At 40.6% G+C, this 19,314-nt stretch overlaps 1 protein-coding gene across 3 annotated transcripts; it reads right to left on the bottom strand.

Annotated features, from left to right (window-relative positions):
- Window positions 1-578: 578 nt before the first annotated feature.
- LOC115681372 (protease Do-like 7) lies at window positions 579-17,737 on the bottom strand. 3 transcript variants are annotated; one of them, XM_056306843.1, is made up of 24 exons: window positions 17,272-17,736; window positions 16,667-16,737; window positions 14,375-14,509; window positions 12,996-13,054; window positions 12,533-12,569; window positions 12,015-12,140; window positions 11,829-11,918; window positions 10,860-10,925; window positions 10,707-10,763; window positions 10,569-10,634; window positions 9,944-10,051; window positions 9,620-9,700; window positions 8,848-8,897; window positions 8,328-8,493; window positions 6,932-7,438; window positions 6,348-6,530; window positions 6,161-6,266; window positions 5,459-5,629; window positions 4,029-4,108; window positions 3,731-3,964; window positions 3,218-3,433; window positions 2,868-3,025; window positions 2,213-2,324; window positions 579-1,253 (listed from the first exon to the last, which is right to left on the bottom strand). In XM_056306843.1, the coding sequence occupies exons 1-24, from the start codon at window positions 17,570-17,572 to the stop codon at window positions 1,089-1,091; spliced, it is 3,345 nt and encodes a 1,114-aa protein (XP_056162818.1). In that variant the 5' UTR covers window positions 17,573-17,736; the 3' UTR covers window positions 579-1,088. The 3 variants fall into 3 exon arrangements, with proteins under 3 accessions (XP_056162818.1, XP_030461148.1, XP_056162819.1); XM_030605288.2 differs by having other exon boundaries at window positions 3,731-3,958; window positions 17,272-17,735; XM_056306844.1 differs by lacking the exon at window positions 3,218-3,433 and having other exon boundaries at window positions 17,272-17,737.
- Between the last annotated feature and the right edge of the window lie 1,577 nt (window positions 17,738-19,314).

Below are 19,314 nucleotides of genomic sequence, written 5' to 3'. Positions count from 1 at the left end.
CATATGATCTCTGTATATATAATATATCCACAGATTTCGATCATTAAATCAAGACTAGGTCCGTGATCCTTGACATGCTTGGAACGCATCAATGAGTGCTTGATCGATAGGCTAAAAACATGAAATACAAGCGTGCCTCGGTCCAGTACAGCATAAGGAGGTACAGTATAAAAAAGCAAGACCTTTTCCATTCTGGATCACTGAAGTTTCAAGCAACATATAGAAGTCCAATACAAACGATTTGGCTCGGAATTGCCTCTATTCCCGCCTTATAGATGTTCAAGCAACATTAGGGTATGTTTGTTTTGACAAAAACTTCACCGTAAAAATTATATATATTACGAAAAATCATTTTCCAAAAAAATGTTTCCCCCTTTTCAAGTTAGAAAAATGTTCAACAATGCATATTTTCTAGCTGTTAATGATTTACCGTTGACAGATCATATTCAGCAAACCAAATGTGTAAAAGTTTAAAAGACTAATTCACGAAAAAGTCTTACACTCAAACAAACACACCCTAAAATACCTAACCAAATTCAATTTGAGTAGTACCTTTCATGCATTTTGGAACTGTCTGCTGCTATCTAACCTATTTTTCAGTATCAATTCATTGGATAGAAATACTAGCCGTCCGTGAACACAATACAAACAGAAAAACTGACATATTTGCAAACTTATCCAGCGAAAAGCAGAAAGAATTAACTGTCAACACGACTCGATCCACGCAAATGCATATAAAAGGTTCTACAACTATTGCACTACATTTTTTTTTTTCATTTCATTCGATTCAATGACTTGAGCGTACTTCGCATGTATTAATTTCCTCCCTCTACTCAATCTAAGGAAACTTCGGTTATTGCCTTACAAGTACTCCACCTGCATTGCAACTAACTGCATCAACTTTGTACCTGATTCTCATGCCTACATGATGCATAGTGGCCAATGATTAGGATGACTGCACTGCATTAGTGAATACAATCGGAATTGATGATGAATCAAATTTACACGGTCTAGGTCGGCTGCCTCCATGCATGTGCCGCTTCTTTTCGGCCATTCCTCTCCCAAAACTATGTAAGAACTGCACGAAATCACACTAATGCTTTGACTATTTGGCGACGCCACACTGCAGTATCTGGGTCAAACCTCAGCTCCCATGTAGACCAATAGTGCAAATCTTGCTTCAACGTTAGCACTCGCGGCTTCCCATTCAAGTGTACTGTTCTTACACGAACAAACTCCCCATGCTCTAACTCCTGCAATATTATTCATCCCGGTGTCACTAGTGCAAGTGAATCATCGATTACTGCAAGCAGACAAATCTAATCATGTATATCTATCTCTCCCAGTGTGGTAGGAACAATTTACACACAGAGGCTTGCTTAAAAGCAATAATGCCGGGAAGCAATGACGAGAATGTGAAGATTGACATATATCTATCAGGGCGATTTACAAAATTTTATAACAGCTCAACGCTTCATTAACCAAGCACATCAAGGGCTGGGAGAATGCACAATATTTTGGATTTTCATGGTACACAATCAGAATTTAAAAAACCATAAATAACATTGAAAAACAAATGACAGTTGGTGCAGCACGTATACATTTTCATGATGACCGCAATTCTCAGTACCCAAGAATGATTGATAACCAAAATAAATTTTCTAGTACTTCTTTTTTCCAATCATCATTCCTATATATGCTGGTTAAAAAAAAAAACATTATTCCTGCAATAGAACATGTAGTGGGGTAGAATATATGGGAGCTTAAGGAATTGACAGAGGACCTACCCTACTTAAATGCCTGTCAAAATTACACTGAACCACTGCCCACCATTGTATCGTGTCTTAGTTGTAACTTAGAAATTGCTATCCTATATAAAGTTCAAACTTGACAACCCCACAATTATTCTGTCGCATGAAGTGATTCTACTGAAAAAAGACCTAAAAAACAGAAATTAACTTCACACCCTTGCGCTCACTGTGTCAATCCAATCATATCTACAGTGTTGACATGTGCCAATACAGCCCAATCAAAGAAGAGATCTTACTTCCCAAATGCTATGGACAAAGCACTGACCTCGGGGAGAGTAGCATGGAAGAAATAACATGATAATGCTGTTTTAGTTGACATTTTTAAGAAGAAATGAGGATTCTCCGTCCACTATATGGCAGAATGATAATTGTAACTCTTCCACAGCACACAGTAAAAATACCTTTGTCACACTAATAAATGCATCTAAGTCATGAGTCGGCTTCCCATTAATTTCGACAATCCATTGAAGAGCATATAGACCATATCTATGCACAGGACTTCCGTGACACCACCTGGCAGATACCAACACAAGAAAAAGATGAGATTCTTCACTTATCTATCCTAAGAGAAACTTATTTGAAGCACCAAATATATGGGGAAGTGAAACTAAAGCATAAAATCAGGACAAGTACCAGCTAAAAAGAATGCTTCAAAGAGACAATCTTACATATACAAAAAAGTATAACACATCAAGACAACTAGTAATTACTGCATAGCAGTTGACTGTACAGCAATGGCTGCTAACTGCCTGGTTCAGCTAAGGAAATAATAGATTAGTTGATGCTAAGGGCCACAAAGCTATCTTTCTTAGGGAATGCATTGTGGGAGTGCTCAATATGGAGCTCGATTTTATTTTAAATTCAATCAAGAAGCCTTCTCCCACCGGACACAAGACTTGGGGTATTCAAAACGTAAGAAGAGCTGAAAAAAAAAGCTGTAACTTCCTTGCGTAATCATCAAATACAAAAAAAGCGTGAAGCTGGAAAAGTTTACACTATCACTGTCAATTCAAGATGAGAAAGGCTATCGTCTTTAAAGATATTGTGAGACCTCACCTAGCAACATACACACCATGCCCTTCTTCAGGAAGGTATCCAAGAGCACGGACTGCTGAGTGTGGTTCTTGAACAATACATCCACTCCAATTAATCACGCGTGTAGTACCATTTCCATCCCTAACATCTGTCCCAACAAGAATATCAATTTCACGCCCCTGAAATACAAGAATGATTCAAACATGAAAAATCATCCCCTTCTCGAGCTTTTCTTAAAATTATAAGCACAGTTAACCTCAATCTTGGATAAAGCAGAACGACCTAGGCATGTAAAGAATGCTCAAAATAACAAGATATCGTATGGTTTCTTTTCTTTTTTTTGGGTCACAACGAGATATCTAACGGTTCACCTGCCGGAAAATGGTCACGTTAAGCTTCCCGTCAGTTTCATCAGAGTTGTCCAATGCTTGGCAAGCATTTTCTATGTCGCGGAAGCAAGTAACTGGCTCCTTATTTATTGCCAGGACCATATCACCTTGTTCCAATAAATTTTCAGCTTTTGAACCAGCCAAACAGCCCTTAACGCGTAAAACTTGTCGCCTAACTGGATCTCTTTTAACAAGAGCCTACAAAAATTGCCGCGGGTCAGAATCCTCTCCCTACAAATGCCAGGGTAATTGCTGCTTCATAATAATATTTTTAAGCATTTAATCATTTGAATTTATCATGTCCAGACAAACTATCATTTTTTGAAAATTAAAAGATTTTGCTGTTTCTGTCAATTCTAGTGCTTTGCAATTTCTCTCACGCAAAAATATATCCTTACTGTAAAAGTCTCAAAAGAATTACTTAATATACATTGCACTAGTTGTGCGGCAAAAAGCCTACTTGCTTTTTGGCCAAAGGGGGAGAAAAGGACCTACTTGAACCCATTGGTCACTCAGTCCAAAACTTCTGGCCTTGGAAAGCAGTGTGGGATAAAGCTCAACCTCCAACATCCTAACAAGCGGCATTGGCCTTTTGACACCATTTATGAGTAGAGGCCGCCCCTTGGCACCAGATACAATTTTGTTGACGACCTCACTTATACTATAAACTGGAATACCTCTAACAAATTGATGATCTTCTGAGGAACTGCAGCCAAATTTCAGCTGCAACTAGAAAATTAAGCATCAGAACATAGAAACAATCACTAATAGAAGCAAATGAATCTCAGCAAACCTGAGTCGAAAAGCTTCCCCATATAGCTTGAACTCTTCCACGCTCATCAGTTAGCACCCCAGAAAAAGTACTGCCAAAATCTGCAATCCACCACATTACAACCAAACCAACATTTGGGCTTCGTTTGTTTTACGGAAAATGTTACATTTTTGGAAAATGTTTTCCAGGAAAACAATACTTTCCGATGTTTGGTTGAAATCTGAAAAAGAACCGGAAAATATTGTCTGTTGCATGGAAATGAAAATATGATGTGATTTTTCTAAATACACATACACTACTCGGGCGCTAGTGACTTGTGCATGGGCAGCAAGGGAACTAAGCACGTGCACTAGGATCCCAAGTCCAGCCTCGATGGACCCCGACCCAAGCAAAGCCAAGGTCCCGAGCAAGAGGGCAGGCACCGATTTCGCATCCACAAAAGTTGAAACCAAGAACCCGGTGCTCGTGCATTACTTGGCGCCCCGGCCAAGGTCTACAGAGGTCGGACCTGAGGCCCTAGTGCCTGTGCTCGAATCCTCGACACCCAGGCCCGAGTCCACAAAGGTCCCTGGTGCTCGGGCTCGGGTCCCCAGTGCTTGGGCTCGGGTCCATCCATGCTGCCGAGGGATGCCGGTGCTCATGCCCGGTCCTCAATGACTAGGCCCAAGTCCTCAGCGATCGAGCTCAGCTCCATCAAGGTTGGGCTTGGGACCCTTGGTTGCTGAGACCCAAGCCCGGCATCAATAGACACGGGCCCAGGCACCAGTGACTTGGGCATAGGCACTGGGTCCCCGAGCTTTGGCCTTGATGGACCAGAGCTCAGCTGCGGGAGATCCGGGCATTGGGGTCTTGAGACCAGGCACCATAGACCTAGGCACAGGAACCGGGTACCCGGGCACGGGCACTAGGGCCAAGGCCTCGGCCTCGATGAACTTGGTCTCGAGCCTCGATGGACCCAAGCATGGCTACCGGAGGCCTGCGCTCGGCCTTTGTGAACCCGACCCTAGTGCTGGGGGATCAAGCCCGGCCTCGATGGACCCATGCCCAGGTGCTAGAGACCTGAGTACCGGCACCGGGGTCGCAGGCACGATGCCGAGGTCCCGGGCCTTGGTGCCAGGGTTGCGGACCGGCCTTAATATACTTGGGCCCAGGCACCAGGAACCCGATCCTGGATGTCAGGGACCCAAAAATGAGCATTAGGGTTCCCGTGCCCAAGCACAGAGTTTATAGTCCAAGGCCAATATCTAGTTATATTATGAAAAATGATTTCTGATTTTTTAAAGAGGAAATCGTTTCCCGAAATTTAAACATAGATTTTCCGTTGACTCAATTTCTTAAGCGATCCAAACGCCGGAAAATGAGGAAAATGTTTTCCTGAAAAATGATTTTTGCGAAACAAAAGGAGCTCCGGATAACCAAGATCTGCAGTAAGAATGGACTATTGTGCAAACCTGTGTCAAGCTCAATAACTTCCATGTTGATTGCTCTATATCTTGGACAATCAGCTGAGCCAATATTAAGAGCAGCACAAGGATTAGTTACAATGGATTTCCTTGATGTTGCTTGGAGACTTCTACTCAGCCCCACAAGATAGACGGAATCCCCCCGACGCAGTGCAGGCTCTACAGAACACGACAAGACCAGCTCCTTAAGTTGCATAAAGTTACTACAAGAACTGACAGACAAAAATCCACGGCTCCACACACCGAGAGACAGAGACAGAGACAGAGACAGCCAGACAGACAGAAGTGATCCTACCAGAACCCCAAAAGAAATTTTTTGATGTAAATGCAACTTCACTTGGTTGGAAGTATGCACATCATATCTTGCCACAGTTAAAATAATTGACTTAGAAGCTACTTTTCGGGGAATGAAAGAACAACTTAATGCAATTGACACATGGTCACATGTTTATGTCAATGCTACTAGCAGTTTTAGACAGAATACAATTAAAACATAAAGCTATAGCATTCTATCATATCCAGAATACAATAGAGAGATTAGCTACATTCCAACTGATCCAATTAAAAGAAAAAAGAAAACAATTCCTTATTGTGGTAAAATTAAATGGTCAGAAGAGAAATGCATACAATCTGAACATCTGGAGTTTCATGTGAACAAGAAGTAAGAACTAAACTGAAAACTAAATATACCAGGAAGAAGTTCAGCAGCACGAACAGCTGAAGTGCCAACAGGACCCAAAGCAGAGGGATCATATGCAACAAGAGCAAAATTGTGAACAGGGTGGAGAAAAACCACCTGCAATGAAAGGTAAAAAGTGGCACAAATCAGACTATAGAGGAAGAGAATTCACCATAACTAACATCAAAGGATATTTACCTCTCCCGGAATTTCAATTGGAAAAGCAGCAAATGAAAGCATCACATCAGAGACAGATATAGCAACTGTGTTTTTATCAACTGCGACCAATCCCAAGCCTTGAGAATGGTATACAATGACGCCAGTCCCAAAGAAGTGTTGAGAATGGACACCGTCTACCATACATGACGGTGGCACGTGAACCTGCAAGTACAAGTATGATAACACTGAATTTAAGAGCCACCACAAGCAATGGCTAAACATCTCGCAAAACAACAAAAATTAAGACTTGCTACTGGAGCCCCTAAGATAGGAGGATAAGACCTCGTCCAAAATCAGATGTTCAGAGTATGTCTTCATCAAACGGAGATAAATCCACATGAATAAACATTTGGAGAAGCACCAACACTAATTTAAAACATGAATCTGTCCTTATACTGTTAAAGGTAGCAGAATCAAACACAACTTGGAAGAAGGGAGACGGTGATATCCCAAAAGCACATAAATGAAGGTAGGACTAAATTATTAAAGGTCTAGCAGTAGGGTGACTGATTAATCAATAAACTTGGAAAATAATACCAATAAAATTTTTTGAAGTTACTTACCTCAAACATTACAAGAGTAGGCTCTATCACATGTTCAGCGTATGAAGCATTGGCTGATAACGCCGGTGGACTTTGATAATCTGTCACAACTGCACTTTCCCCATTTCTGGTATCCTTCAACTCCAGTTCCCTATTATCAAGCAATGAATAGTCGACAGCTGCCCCATCAACTGATAAATCTTCTTCCACACGTCTTTTCTTCTTTCCAATATCTAATTCATCTTGAGCATGGGACCCTTCAGAAGAATGTCCATCATTTGTTTCCATGCTAGCAACGCCATCAATCAACTCTTGTCTCCTCTCCTGATCTACTTGTTCCATTGTGACCTCAGCAGTAGAAGCTGCTTGCTTGGCTAGCACCAGATCACCATCAAGTGTAGAAGAATGCGGTAGGGGAGATTGAGGTTGAAAGGCAGTCCTTATTGACCACAAACCAGTACTATCATCACGTCTATATATCTGTGGAGGAGCATACCACTCATGGCGATCAACTGTAACCAGTACAGACTGCAAGCAATACAAGCACACATAAAATGAGTAAGTCTAAGATACATCTTTCCCAATTTAAAGCTGTGTAACTGAACCCATGATATAAAGTGAGAACAGGAGAATAAAATCAATAAGAATTCAACACTGTTGGACATCATCTTCCTTCGTGACACTATTAGACTGTATTGATAACATTAGAGTAGAGGCATTATCCCGCACTAAAAAATAGCTCCTCGATCTTTCATTCAGATAGTTTGTATTGCACTAGTGGGCAGTTCTTAAGCATAATCAATGTATTCTGAACCAAACCGGTGGAAAAATGATCCAATGTTGAATTTAAACCTTAATCAATATCACAGACGCAACCTTCAACTACTGAGACTTTAATAAGTGAAACTGTATCAGTGCAGGCCTCAGATACAAACTTAAGGCACTGCATTGTTCCGCACCTACAACAGATCCTAGGAAGTTAGTCTCGATGGCCCAAAATAGCAAAGTGGAGCCTTTTCAGGTGGTAAACAAGTCTTGAGCCTATATAAGCTCCATGCAGATCCAAGAAAACAATAACCACTTGCCCATGGCACTTGCAGCATTAGTCCAGGTAGACTGAGTCACCAATTTTTATGTGATTCCAAAACCAACCGAGACACACTACCAAGTTGGAGCATCAATCAGCCAATCATCCAGTTTTGAGACTTTGAAATAACTTTCTAGTGAAGAAAAATAGGATATATGTGCAGGGCGCAGCATCTGTTGATAGTCATAACGGAATGATTGAAATCACACAGCCATTTCTCTAGGACAAAACATTATTTCATATCGAGTAATTGGTCTGATATAAGTGAAAGTAATGCTATCACTGTTTCAAAAAACCAAGTTTTACTAAAAGAACTCAGAATATACATACCTTTGTACGATGCCGATCCAAGTAACTGATGTATTCTAATGGCACACGAGCACCTCTAGAAAGCTTAGATAGAACTGTAATTAGATCATCAAGTACTGAAATCTCTTCACCAGCAAACTTTGTAATAATAGCATGACGAGAAACTCCGGCTCTGAAGAGCATATATCTGGATTGTGTCATGAAGCAAATCAAAGAAACATTATATGAGAACATCAAAAAAATTGTCTCTACTAGTTACTTTCAATCACTTATATGGATGTTGGCAATTTGCATTCCAAGCAGTGAAACAACTCTCAAGACACTTGATGATCTTTCCACTAAAGCTGTCCTCAAGTAAAAATGTGCACATACATCATAAAGAAATATTTACACCAAGCACATGAGTATTTACTGGAAATAAAGTCTTTTAAACGGAGATTAAGAAAAGTTGCTTCTACAATAAAAGGCATAATCAAAAGGCAACATGCAGCTACTAATTACTACGTGATAAGCAAATTGAATCTTTTGCTGCATTACATACCCTGGTTCTGCAACGTAGACCCGACCACACCGGAACCGACAATTTCTAGCCTGTGTTAAACAAAGGTCAATAAGTTATCAGTGCTAAACAAATCACACAAATTAATCAGCTCAAACAAAGCATTAACCAAATGTGATTGTCTAAGCAAAATACTAAATATAAGCTACACAAAGTCATCCTGGGTGTTCGGAAAAGTGAGCTTAGAAATGGTTTTCACGACAGAAGAGGAACATTTGTTCTTGAGGAACAAAGACGGGATCATTTAGCAGGCTTTCCAGAATGACACACCAAGAAAGATGTGGTCAAAGCAACCATTGCAGCAGAGGAATCAGACTACATGCCATGCAAGTACACAAGAAAATGGTTAACATAACAGATCTGCAGGTATAAGCTATTAAGATGCGTGCGTAGTTTATATTATGGCCACGTTTCCTAGCTTAAGCTTTACTGGAATCCGGTTGTTCATCATGGTACCAAAGCTTCATATCAAAGGGTGCGAATACCAACTTCTTTTACTCTTGTACCTCCTCCAATTGTTAATTGATGTGATTGTATCCACATGCTATGTTTCACGTGTGAGGTTTGTCTCGCTCACATGGGAGAGTGAAAAAAATATATGATGCTAGATATACATTTCAACTACATGGCTTGCCTGACAGCGTAGCTTATTGCCGAAAACAGTTGTTCAACATAGGGAAAAGATTCTATGAGATACATGTGCATTTTTTGCACAAGCCTCAAATTTCACTGAGAAAAGGAGAATCCCTCTTACCTGCTGATATGAGAGAGGGTGTATTACTGCACCACTTACTTCTAAGAAGTGGTCAGGGGTTATCGAATGCAGATCCTGAACCTGAAAATTGAATATTCTTAGTAAGAAATAGATGGCAAAACAGTAAAGTCTCATCCTGATGAACTTTAGACAGACAAGCATTAAAGCCTAATTTCTGCTCAAAATTCGATTCATCCAGCTGAGTTACAGCCACAAAATTAAGTTCAAAGGTCAGACGGTCAAATTTACAGCAAAGCATCCAGGTCAACAAAAGCAAAATAGCTATCTCATGACCTAAAAGAAAAGCTGCAATTACTATCATACCAGAAGGTTAACAGTGGCGGGAATGCCACCTCTTTCAATCAGTAGTTCAATCTTATGGTCAACGCTGTCATCAAGTAAAGTTTCCATTTTAAGAAATTGAGTAATTACCTGCACAAAGATTCGCAGCAGTCAAGACATTAAAATAAAGGCTTACAACAACTCAACCTCAAGATATATCTAGTTCACAAACTGGAAAAGACTAACAAAGAGCATTCCATAAATCGATATGATTCTATTATGTCAAGGTGATAATTAGCACAATGATATTATTTAGTTCGCATGTTTCATTTATATAATAAAGTTACAAAATTTGAAAATAAAACCAATGAACTGACAATGAAAAATGAACTTTAAAGCAACATTTTATCAACAGAATACCGTACCAGCCTCAACAATTTTACAAGGTTTCCACCAAGGAACTCTTTTAATTATGGTTATTAGCCACTGTGTGCATCAAACTAAACAAACAGCATTGTCAACCACAAAAGAAATTTAAGTATCTGACTTGTCCAACGAGCAGATGGAAGACATGGAATTTCACTATTTGAAAAGGTTTTAAAGCAACATCCAATAACGTTTTACTATAGTTCATCAGACCAGTATGCATATCTCAATTCATACTTACTTCCCCATTCACCCGGATCAGCACATCGCCAGGTTCCAAATGTTTATGTGCAGGACCACCAGGTACCTGCAATAGGTCCAATGCTAAGTCCCTCGTTAATCAGTAGGCACACTTGAGAACCAACCGAACCGATCTTACCACAGAGTCAACAACTAGCATGCCAGTTTCCCCAGGTGGAGATGCATGGCGAACCATCTAATCATTCAAAGCATAACAATTTTTCAGGAGATATTAATGAAAATTTTATGAAAAAGATATAATAAATGCCTGCAAAAGTTAAAAGCCGTATACCTGCTCTATCTCGCTCCTAAGACCCAATCGACGTATCTCATCAAATCCTTTATGAAGGAAAGTCACCTACATCATATGAATGATACCAATATCAGAAACTGATCATCCTGAGACTACTTATGGCTCATGGTTGAGAAGGGCATATTGCTGTGCAGAAACAAAATCTTTCTTGCTGCCCAACCTGCTGGATCTAAACAAATTGCCACCAAATTATAGGCTAATGCTAGCTGCGGAATTAGCAAGCAGATAAAGAAGGTATGCATAACTATTAAAGTTCATAAAGATTGAGAGAGAAAACTGCCTCCTTCGAGCCACAAAGAATTGTTTGGCCAAACAACTTATTCATCCCTGCTTTCATATAATTCTATTTTCGTATGACTTTCTTTGTGCAGACAGATATAGTTTTCATTAAGAATGAACATCTTCTGTCATCCAGCATAACCGTACGACCCAATTAACATCTCTTCTAGGTTAGTGACTCTGAGATGTTGCATTCACATGTTTTGTATCATACTTATCACTAAAAAATTTAATCCTTCGTTCCTTGGAACATATAGTATCAACCCTTGAAGAAGTTAACTTGGGGAATGGTAATGAATCAACTAATGTTAGCACCTTGATAAAAGAAAGTCGTGAGGTAGAATTAACTGACTTATTGGGTGAAAGCCAAGATTGTTCTGCACGGGCATATCATGAAACATGTTGAGCTCACGTTACAAGTAACATGTGATATTAACCTCGTTAAAGAGAAAAGAGGAGTAATAAGACTCCCACAGAATGAACGAGTGTATGTGTTAGATGGGTTTTTAAACATGGTTCAACTTGTCGAGAAGAATGAGTCTACGTTGGTTTGCTAGTCAAGCTTAAGCTTTATTTAGGGTGCATCGATTTGATATGTGTTTAAAACAATTACATTGGCTGATGGCATAAGCAAAAGCATTGGCAACTAATATATGTGTCTTGACTTACCTGAAGTGTCCCCCGCGGAATTGAGACAGCCTCCCATTTATTTCCATGTGCATCTCTTCCCTTCTGAAGAAATTTCAAAGCTCTTACCACCTGAGAAGAGCCGCAAGCAACAGATTGAAATACTTCACAGGCGCTTAACAGTACTACAACGTAACTAGTAATAATGGTAAAAGGAGGTGAACTTACTCGTTCTAAAGGTAAAAAGAATGCCGATGCACTTGAAGTCTTGCTACCAGCATTCAAGGCTACTGCCCTACCTTGCCAATCAATTACGGGGGAGCCACTTGAACCACCTTTTGTTCCGGAAGCAGCCTGAAAATAAGGTGACAAAGAACATGACACTATCTCAGATAGAAAACAAAGTATCCACAAACTGCAAACTGAACAACTTCTACAACTTAGGCGAGTGCACAGGATTGCCCAACTAGCAAGCTTAATGTTCCCTATCCCAATTAGTCCAGGACAAGAACCGTAGAGAATTTCACGTCACATGCTTGATTGCTCTCACTTATATATCTGTCATCATGGCTAAAGTCAAGCAAGAATTACTATACCCAACTATGAAAATCCACATTATGTCAAATTTTTCCTTTAAAGTTTATGCTGTGGTAGGTTACTTGACCATGTAAAACCAAAGAATCAACACTCTAGCAACCCAATTTACAATAAAATATCTCTTTTACATACAACAGAAAGTGACCTACTTGGATGTAGAACGTGTTGAAATCATTGTATCCATCCCTGCACCAAATAATCATTGTTATCGACCCTACTGACAAAGTAGACAGTGAGGTAAGCCAAAAGGCATGAGAAAGTACCAGCAAATGATAAAAATATGATATCTAATTTCTATGCATACTAAAGAAAGCTAACCAAATACTAAAGTCAATTTCATTTAAAAAGTTGTTCCACAAATCAGTTTACTGGACTGCTATATTAAAGAAGGGGAAATGAGTTCTTTTTTGTATCAAGTAATCGTGAGCAAGCAATCTCTGAGAGAATTCCAACATAGTTGATCAACTTGTTCTGCTGAGAACCTTTAATTAAAGAAGCTCTTTAAGACTCCAACTCCAAAGAAAGAAAAACAGATTAAAAATCAGTACGTAGTATTATTTAGCACCAAATTGATGCTAACAAATAGGTAAATAAACCAAAGTAACAACGCACTTCTTGTAGTGAGGAGCATCTCTATCCAAGCGAGCAAGAGTTCCAGCCAATATAGAAACCTGACAAACAAAAGTGTTATTAGCAGATAGAACTGATGTAAGACTAATAAAATTGAAGAGATGAAGTAAAATCAAAAGTATATTTCTTTTCCTCATTTTTGGCCTTATTGGTGAAAGAATAATGCAAGGACCTAAATCAAAGTCACTGTTAGCGACAGAGAAAACTAAAGCAGGGTACAAGCAAGCAGCAATCTCGCTGATAGATAATGTCTGAAGGCACTCTAACTTAGCCTAGGCGTGGTGCTTCTAATTGCTTATGAGAAAGAAAGCATAACAAGATAAAAAAGATGAGGCTCCTTTATGCTAATTCAGTGAAATTGCATTAGCTGCTGTCATATAATATTCTCATTGTCAGAAAGGATATAGCTGAAGCCGAACGAAGATTTCATGTCTCCATAAATGTAAGATAAAACATAAATGGAAATGAATTTAAGAGTAATTGCACCTTACCCAGCTATATTTTTGGAGTGTTGTACTTAATACCTAAAAGTGAAAAAGTTACAATTACCATAGTGAAGTTTCATTCTACAGCAGCCGTTAACCGTTAGTCATACAACAACACTAGCATGTGTGTCGCCCAGGGCATAAGGGGCATGATGGCACGTCGCCCAGGGCATAAGCGGTATGATGGATAGGAAAAAGAAACAAAAAACTGAAAAAATGTCGACAATCACGCCCAAATCCCACTGTTGTTGGTCGAGAGTGACCATCTCTCTCTCTCTCTCTCTCCAATCACGTCCAAATCCCATTGCTGTTGTCGAGAGTGACCATCTCTCTCTCTCTCTCTCTCTCTCTCTCTCTCTCGGGTAGGTGAGTTTGTTTCTTGTTCTTTTACTATTTTATGTATGCAATCCTATCTGGTGCGTTCGTAAACTGAATAAGATTGCATGTCAGCTAATCCGGGTTTTTTCTCCCTGAAAGCAAAAGAACAAATCAGATAGATAGATGGGCACTAAAATTAGCCAGATATCCGTCATTCTCCAAACAAAGATCGTGATGTTGGAAATGAGATTGATTTCCTATACCATCATGTCCCATCCTATCGTGCCATAAGCAAAAGTAAGGTTAAAAAGCAAGAGAAACACTCATTCATTTAATAGAAAACAAAATGTACATCTGCAAAAAAAATATTTTGTTCCACTTTATGTGTTACTCGGCTAGAAGCTAATGGATGGCTAAAAGTTCCCCGAAAAACATTATTAACAATCATCCTCTTGCCAGACAAAGAAAGCCAAAAGAAGAGTGTCGCGTAAAATATATCTGGTGATAAACAAATAACTGCAGTTGAAGTTCATCATGAAAAAATAAATTGTTACATACCTTCTCCCCACTATCATTACCAACAACCCTAATCTCTAATCCAACACATGCAGCCTCAGGAGCAAGTGGAATTTCGTCATACTCTAGGAATTGGACTGCATTATGATCATAGCGAAAGAAGCCAAAATCATGAACCTATGAGAAATTACAACACATAAGTCTCTATAACATGAAGACAATATCAACAACAAAAGTGGAAATCAAGAGCCACGGGTAAAATATGGAATCCATAACTTAAAGAGTAAAGAAACAATTGGACAGATAGATAAAACTCAGATGGACAATGAAAAGATCTCCATACTCAGTGATAAGCATCATCCAGCATGACATGCCACAAAGGAGAACATTATGTGAGACCCAAATCCATTATAAACATCCATGCAGAAAAACGCTGTACATCCATCTGACACATTGCTATCTCTAATTAAAATTAGATGGGATAAATTCCAGAGAGTCTAACTTCATTTCTCCCGGCAGTTCACCAAGACATAATATTTATACCTGATCTGCTCATTCTATCAGACTACACAAAAATAAACATATTTCTCAATATATAAAGGAATATGATATGTGAAAATGACCTAATCCAGCTTTGCATTGATTCACCGCTATAGTGATGACATTTAATTCTAACTCACTAGTGTTAGATTTTTTGCACCTCTAGCTCCAAGCCTTAAGTTCAGCTGAATCATATAGTTGAACTTGACAGCCAGTATTTCTCCCAATCTATATGAAATGGATCATTTTGTTGATCATGAAAGAATCCCTCAAAAGCAGCAAAGCATATGCATTGAGATTGAAAATGAAAAGGCTTTCAACATGAGAGATGGAGAAGTTCCTGACATGAGCCATTTTAAAAAGGTTATGCCAGATATGCATCTTTGGGGGGTGTTCAGAAATCCAAAAGAGCAGAGAAATTACTCTACTTATGAAGAGATATCGAGGAGGAAGTCATAGAGTCTTCTTTAAGGATGAAGAAGCAAATCAGACTCAACAAGCAAAATTCCTTCTCACTCTCCCCCCAACCCCCCCCCCAAAAAAAAACACAAACAAACAAAACAAAACCATGTGTCAAACGTAAACAAGAAGAGAACCTTTACAAAAGACTTGTCCAGTAAACCACATCCCACACACCTTTTATTGCTTTTTCCTTAAAAAAAGTTGCCTGGTATGTCGCGATGGACTGGCAGACCCAGAATAAGTAACCTTCCAGAACATTCACACTACTTTTCCTTTTGCCTTTATCCTACTTCCATTCTGTGCCTCCCTGGCCAATAAACTACTGGCCTCATAAAGCCACTACTACAAGCTTTTCCCACTTCAAGAACCAATCTTTGTTTGACTAAATTGGCTTCCAATAAGCAAAATCTTTATCTAGTTAACTAGTCTGATATTAGACCTCGTTCTAGACGGTAAAGAGTATCCAGTGCTTTGCAGTGAAGCAAACTGTTTTCTTTCCACATATATTTCTAGCACATCTCATCAACACCAAAACAACAAATGATAGTACAATGCTGGGAACCAAACTTGAGTAATATCAATTTTCATGACACGTTTGTGGCAGGACACCAAAATAATCAAGCTTTGAAACCGTTTGACTACAGCTGTCTTTCCCCTCCTAGCCAGCTGAAGAAGCGAACTGGATAGTTTCACACTAGTGACTATGTGATAAAGCCACTCGAAATTTCTAACTTATTCCAGATTCTGTTGAATTCACAAGGCAAACTTGAGAACAGTCCATGTAGGTCCTTGACTACAAACACCAAACGTTGATGAGTGCTCTTGGGAGCTTTGAATTGGCATATCTTTCTATCACCTGAAATAATTAAATGGTCGCTAGGAAGTTAAGAGACCATGCACCAGGTTAAGCACATTCTTTCTGGCTTTTAGTGGCACCAATTAAAAAGACAAGGCCCGTTCCTATGGAGAGTCTATTTTATTAAAAACGAACAAGGTTAACTAGAAACTTCTTCCTGCCGACTATGCCCATTACTGCTTGAAAAGCACCATCAACTTCAAAGAACTTTTGCTGTCCTATCCTATAGCATCTACTGTAGTGTGCATCTGACTTCAACAATAAACACTTGGATCTTTCAAAAAACGTCCAGCATTCTGGGTACAGAAAAATCAGTGTCTGGCATTCAATAACAAAGAAAGTGCACCAATTTACTCCAGCTAACATAAGAGACACAGCAGAACAAAATCTGAATGAACAGAGCTCTCCGTAACAGTGGTTGACAGGGAGCCAAGAAGCAGAAGACAAAAAGGATACCCCAGGAAAGTCAGACTTACCGGATCTCTGTAAACGGGAAACACTGGAATCTCCTCGCGATTGACAAACATAGCCTCTGCAACTACCGGTCCTGTTAAAAATGAATTGTCATCATAATTGAAATTCAAAGACAACATATGTCATTCGTTACTCGGGCATTTACAGTTGAAACTTAAACAGAAGAAGAAGAAGAAGAAGAAGATAGTAAAACTAAAATTCCGCAGAACAGCTGGAGTAATTTCTCTCCCCAGCTCCTGCTTCAAACAAATTCAAAATGTAGGGACCAGGCAATCTTCGCATTGCCCGATTATGACCAGACAGATAATCCTCTAAAAGCTCCCGCCGCAAATGATTAGGAAAAAGCCATCTTGAACTGGACAAAATGTTGCACTATCAAATATTCACCAGCAAACATGCATTTCCTTACTAGATAAGCCTACCTCATTCTTTCCCCAGTAACAAAACGAAGTCCCATCTCAAGCATCAAAAACTCCAAATCCTCACTATTACCAACGAGACATCGATCACCATACCGAGAACCAACCAACAGAACTCGCTTCGCGAACCGACACCGAAACACGCGCCCTCCCATTCGGACAAGAATCGGAATGGCGCCAACACTCACCGGGCTTGACGACGTGCCGGTTGGTGAGGATGATCCCGCGCTGCTTGTCGACGACGAACCCGGTGGCGTAGCTGGCGCCCGCCGCCTCCGTGTCGAAGGCGCGGCAGGCGGTGGTCCGCAGCACGACCACGGCGGGGACCACCCTGTTGAGGGCCCTCCGCCAGTCCTCCGCGGTGGCGGCGCTCTCCCGGAAGGGCCCCGCCCCGTCGATCTCCATCCCCAGCTCGCCGTCCTTCATGGCGGTGTCGATCCCCATCGCCGTCGCCGAATCCGAGCCCAATCTCTCCAGCGAATCCCCCATCGTGTACCGGCCCGGCTCTCTCCCGCCGAATCTCGATGCGAATCGGCGGCTCGGAATCCGGTGACGTGTCCGATCGGGGACTCTCTCTCGCAAACTTTCTCGGGAAAGCGAGCGAGAAAGCGAGCGAGAAAGTGGAGGCCAGCAGTGATGAAGAAGAAGATGATGATGGCCAATGGAAAATGGAAAAATTAAACAAATATTATTGCAGTGACTAAGGAAAAAAAATTTATTAGCTTTTTTTCCAAAAAAAAACTTCGACCAAAAAAAAAGGAAAAAAATTATTTTATTAATTAGCTTTTTTTTTCCCCTTTGGCCCTGATTTCTTTCCAAATTAATATGGTAAAAAAAAAAAGGTCGAGTTAAACCGGGAGCGGTTCGGGCCGAGCCACTTGTTAACATGACCCCCCGAGAAAATGCGGGAGCATGAAGAGAGACAGGGACCGGGTTCGCGCGTCGATAATTAAATTTTATTTTCCGGAACTAATTAAGCTGCTAATTTTGGCCCCCCAAAAGAAAAGCATGCTAATTATAAAAAAATTATTAAATGGAGTATGGTTATCTGCATGGGCATGGCGACATTACAGCCTGTAATTCGGCCAAATGACAACATAATGAAGTAATATGGCGGAGGTAAAGAAAAAAAAAAGGCAAGCCTTTGATATTATTATTATTATTATTATTATATAAAATGCCATGATACACGACAGTTTCATTGATCCTGTAACATTCGATTCTTTCCCGTCACGATCAAGTTTCCTCCTAGAAGGTGCATCTTCGCATGCCTTTGACCCGATTTTCATTCAGATTTCTAGAAAACTTTTTTGAGTGTATCGGCGTTTCGGTTGCCTGCCCCACCTCCCGAAACCGTGCGGACTCCGGCCCAAAGCGAACAGTATCATTACAAGTAGACCCTGGGCATCACAGTAGTATTAGAGCCAAGCCCAGCCAGAAGTGTGTGGCTCAAGGATGAACCGGGTGGAAGTTGGTGGGCCTGTAACGACTCGATCCTGTGAGAGCGAAGAGCGGTCGCCGGGGCCAGAAAGCCTAGACAAGGTGTGGCTCTGTGTGGCTCAAGGATGAACCAGGCAAAAGTTGGTGGACTGTAACGATCCGATCTAACGAGAGCTGAAAGTGATCCCTAGGGCCAGAGAGCATGCACAAGGTGTGGCTCTTGGCAGGCTTTGAGGATGGCGAAGGGGATAAGAATGAACCGAATTCCACATCGCTTGAGTGTGGTGAGGTGAAGTGCCATATATGTGGCGGCACTTGTCCTAACTTGTAACGAACCCCTTTTTGGGCGAAGATCGGAAGAACAAAACCGTGCGAGCTTCGGCCTAAAGCGAACAATATCGTTATGAGTGGGTCCCTGGCATCACAAACGTCGTGAAGGAATGTTACCAAGCGTGAGACTTCGTCTCAGAGTAGCCCGGGACTTCATCTCGAATGACCCCCATCTCAACCCCTATCTCTAGGACTTCGTCTCAGAGAAGCCCGAAAAAACAAAACCGTGCGGGCTCCGGCCCAAAGCGTACAGTTTCGTTACGAGTGGGCGTTGGGCGTCACAGTGGTATTAGAGCCAAGCCCAGCCGAAAGTGTGTGGCTCAAGGATGAATCGGGCGGAAGTTTGTGGGCCTATATAACAACCCGATCCTACGAGAGTGAAGAGCGGTCGCTGGGGCCAGATTTCTAGAAAACTTTTTTGTATCTTATACAAATTATATTAAATGATTACTCGATGCATA

This window comes from Syzygium oleosum, unplaced genomic scaffold (genome assembly GCF_021117445.2).
Source record: "Syzygium oleosum isolate NSW1041296 unplaced genomic scaffold, Sole_v2.1 Sole_v2.48, whole genome shotgun sequence".
Taxonomy (NCBI): domain Eukaryota; kingdom Viridiplantae; phylum Streptophyta; class Magnoliopsida; order Myrtales; family Myrtaceae; genus Syzygium; species Syzygium oleosum.
Note: the sequence above shows the minus strand (reverse complement) of the source record. Positions and strands in the feature narration are given on the sequence as shown.

Bases quoted from the DNA above. Each gene is read 5' to 3' on its own strand.
- LOC115681372 (XM_056306843.1), bottom strand. From the start codon at position 17,572: ATGGGGGATTCGCTGGAGAGATTGGGCTCGGATTCGGCGACGGCGATG. The intron at 14,510-16,666 runs GTAAGTCTGACT...AATTTCTCATAG, and splicing joins TTCCCGTTTACAGAGATCCG to GTTCATGATTTTGGCTTCTT. The intron at 10,635-10,706 runs GTAAGATCGGTT...GACCTATTGCAG, and splicing joins TGCTAGTTGTTGACTCTGTG to GTACCTGGTGGTCCTGCACA.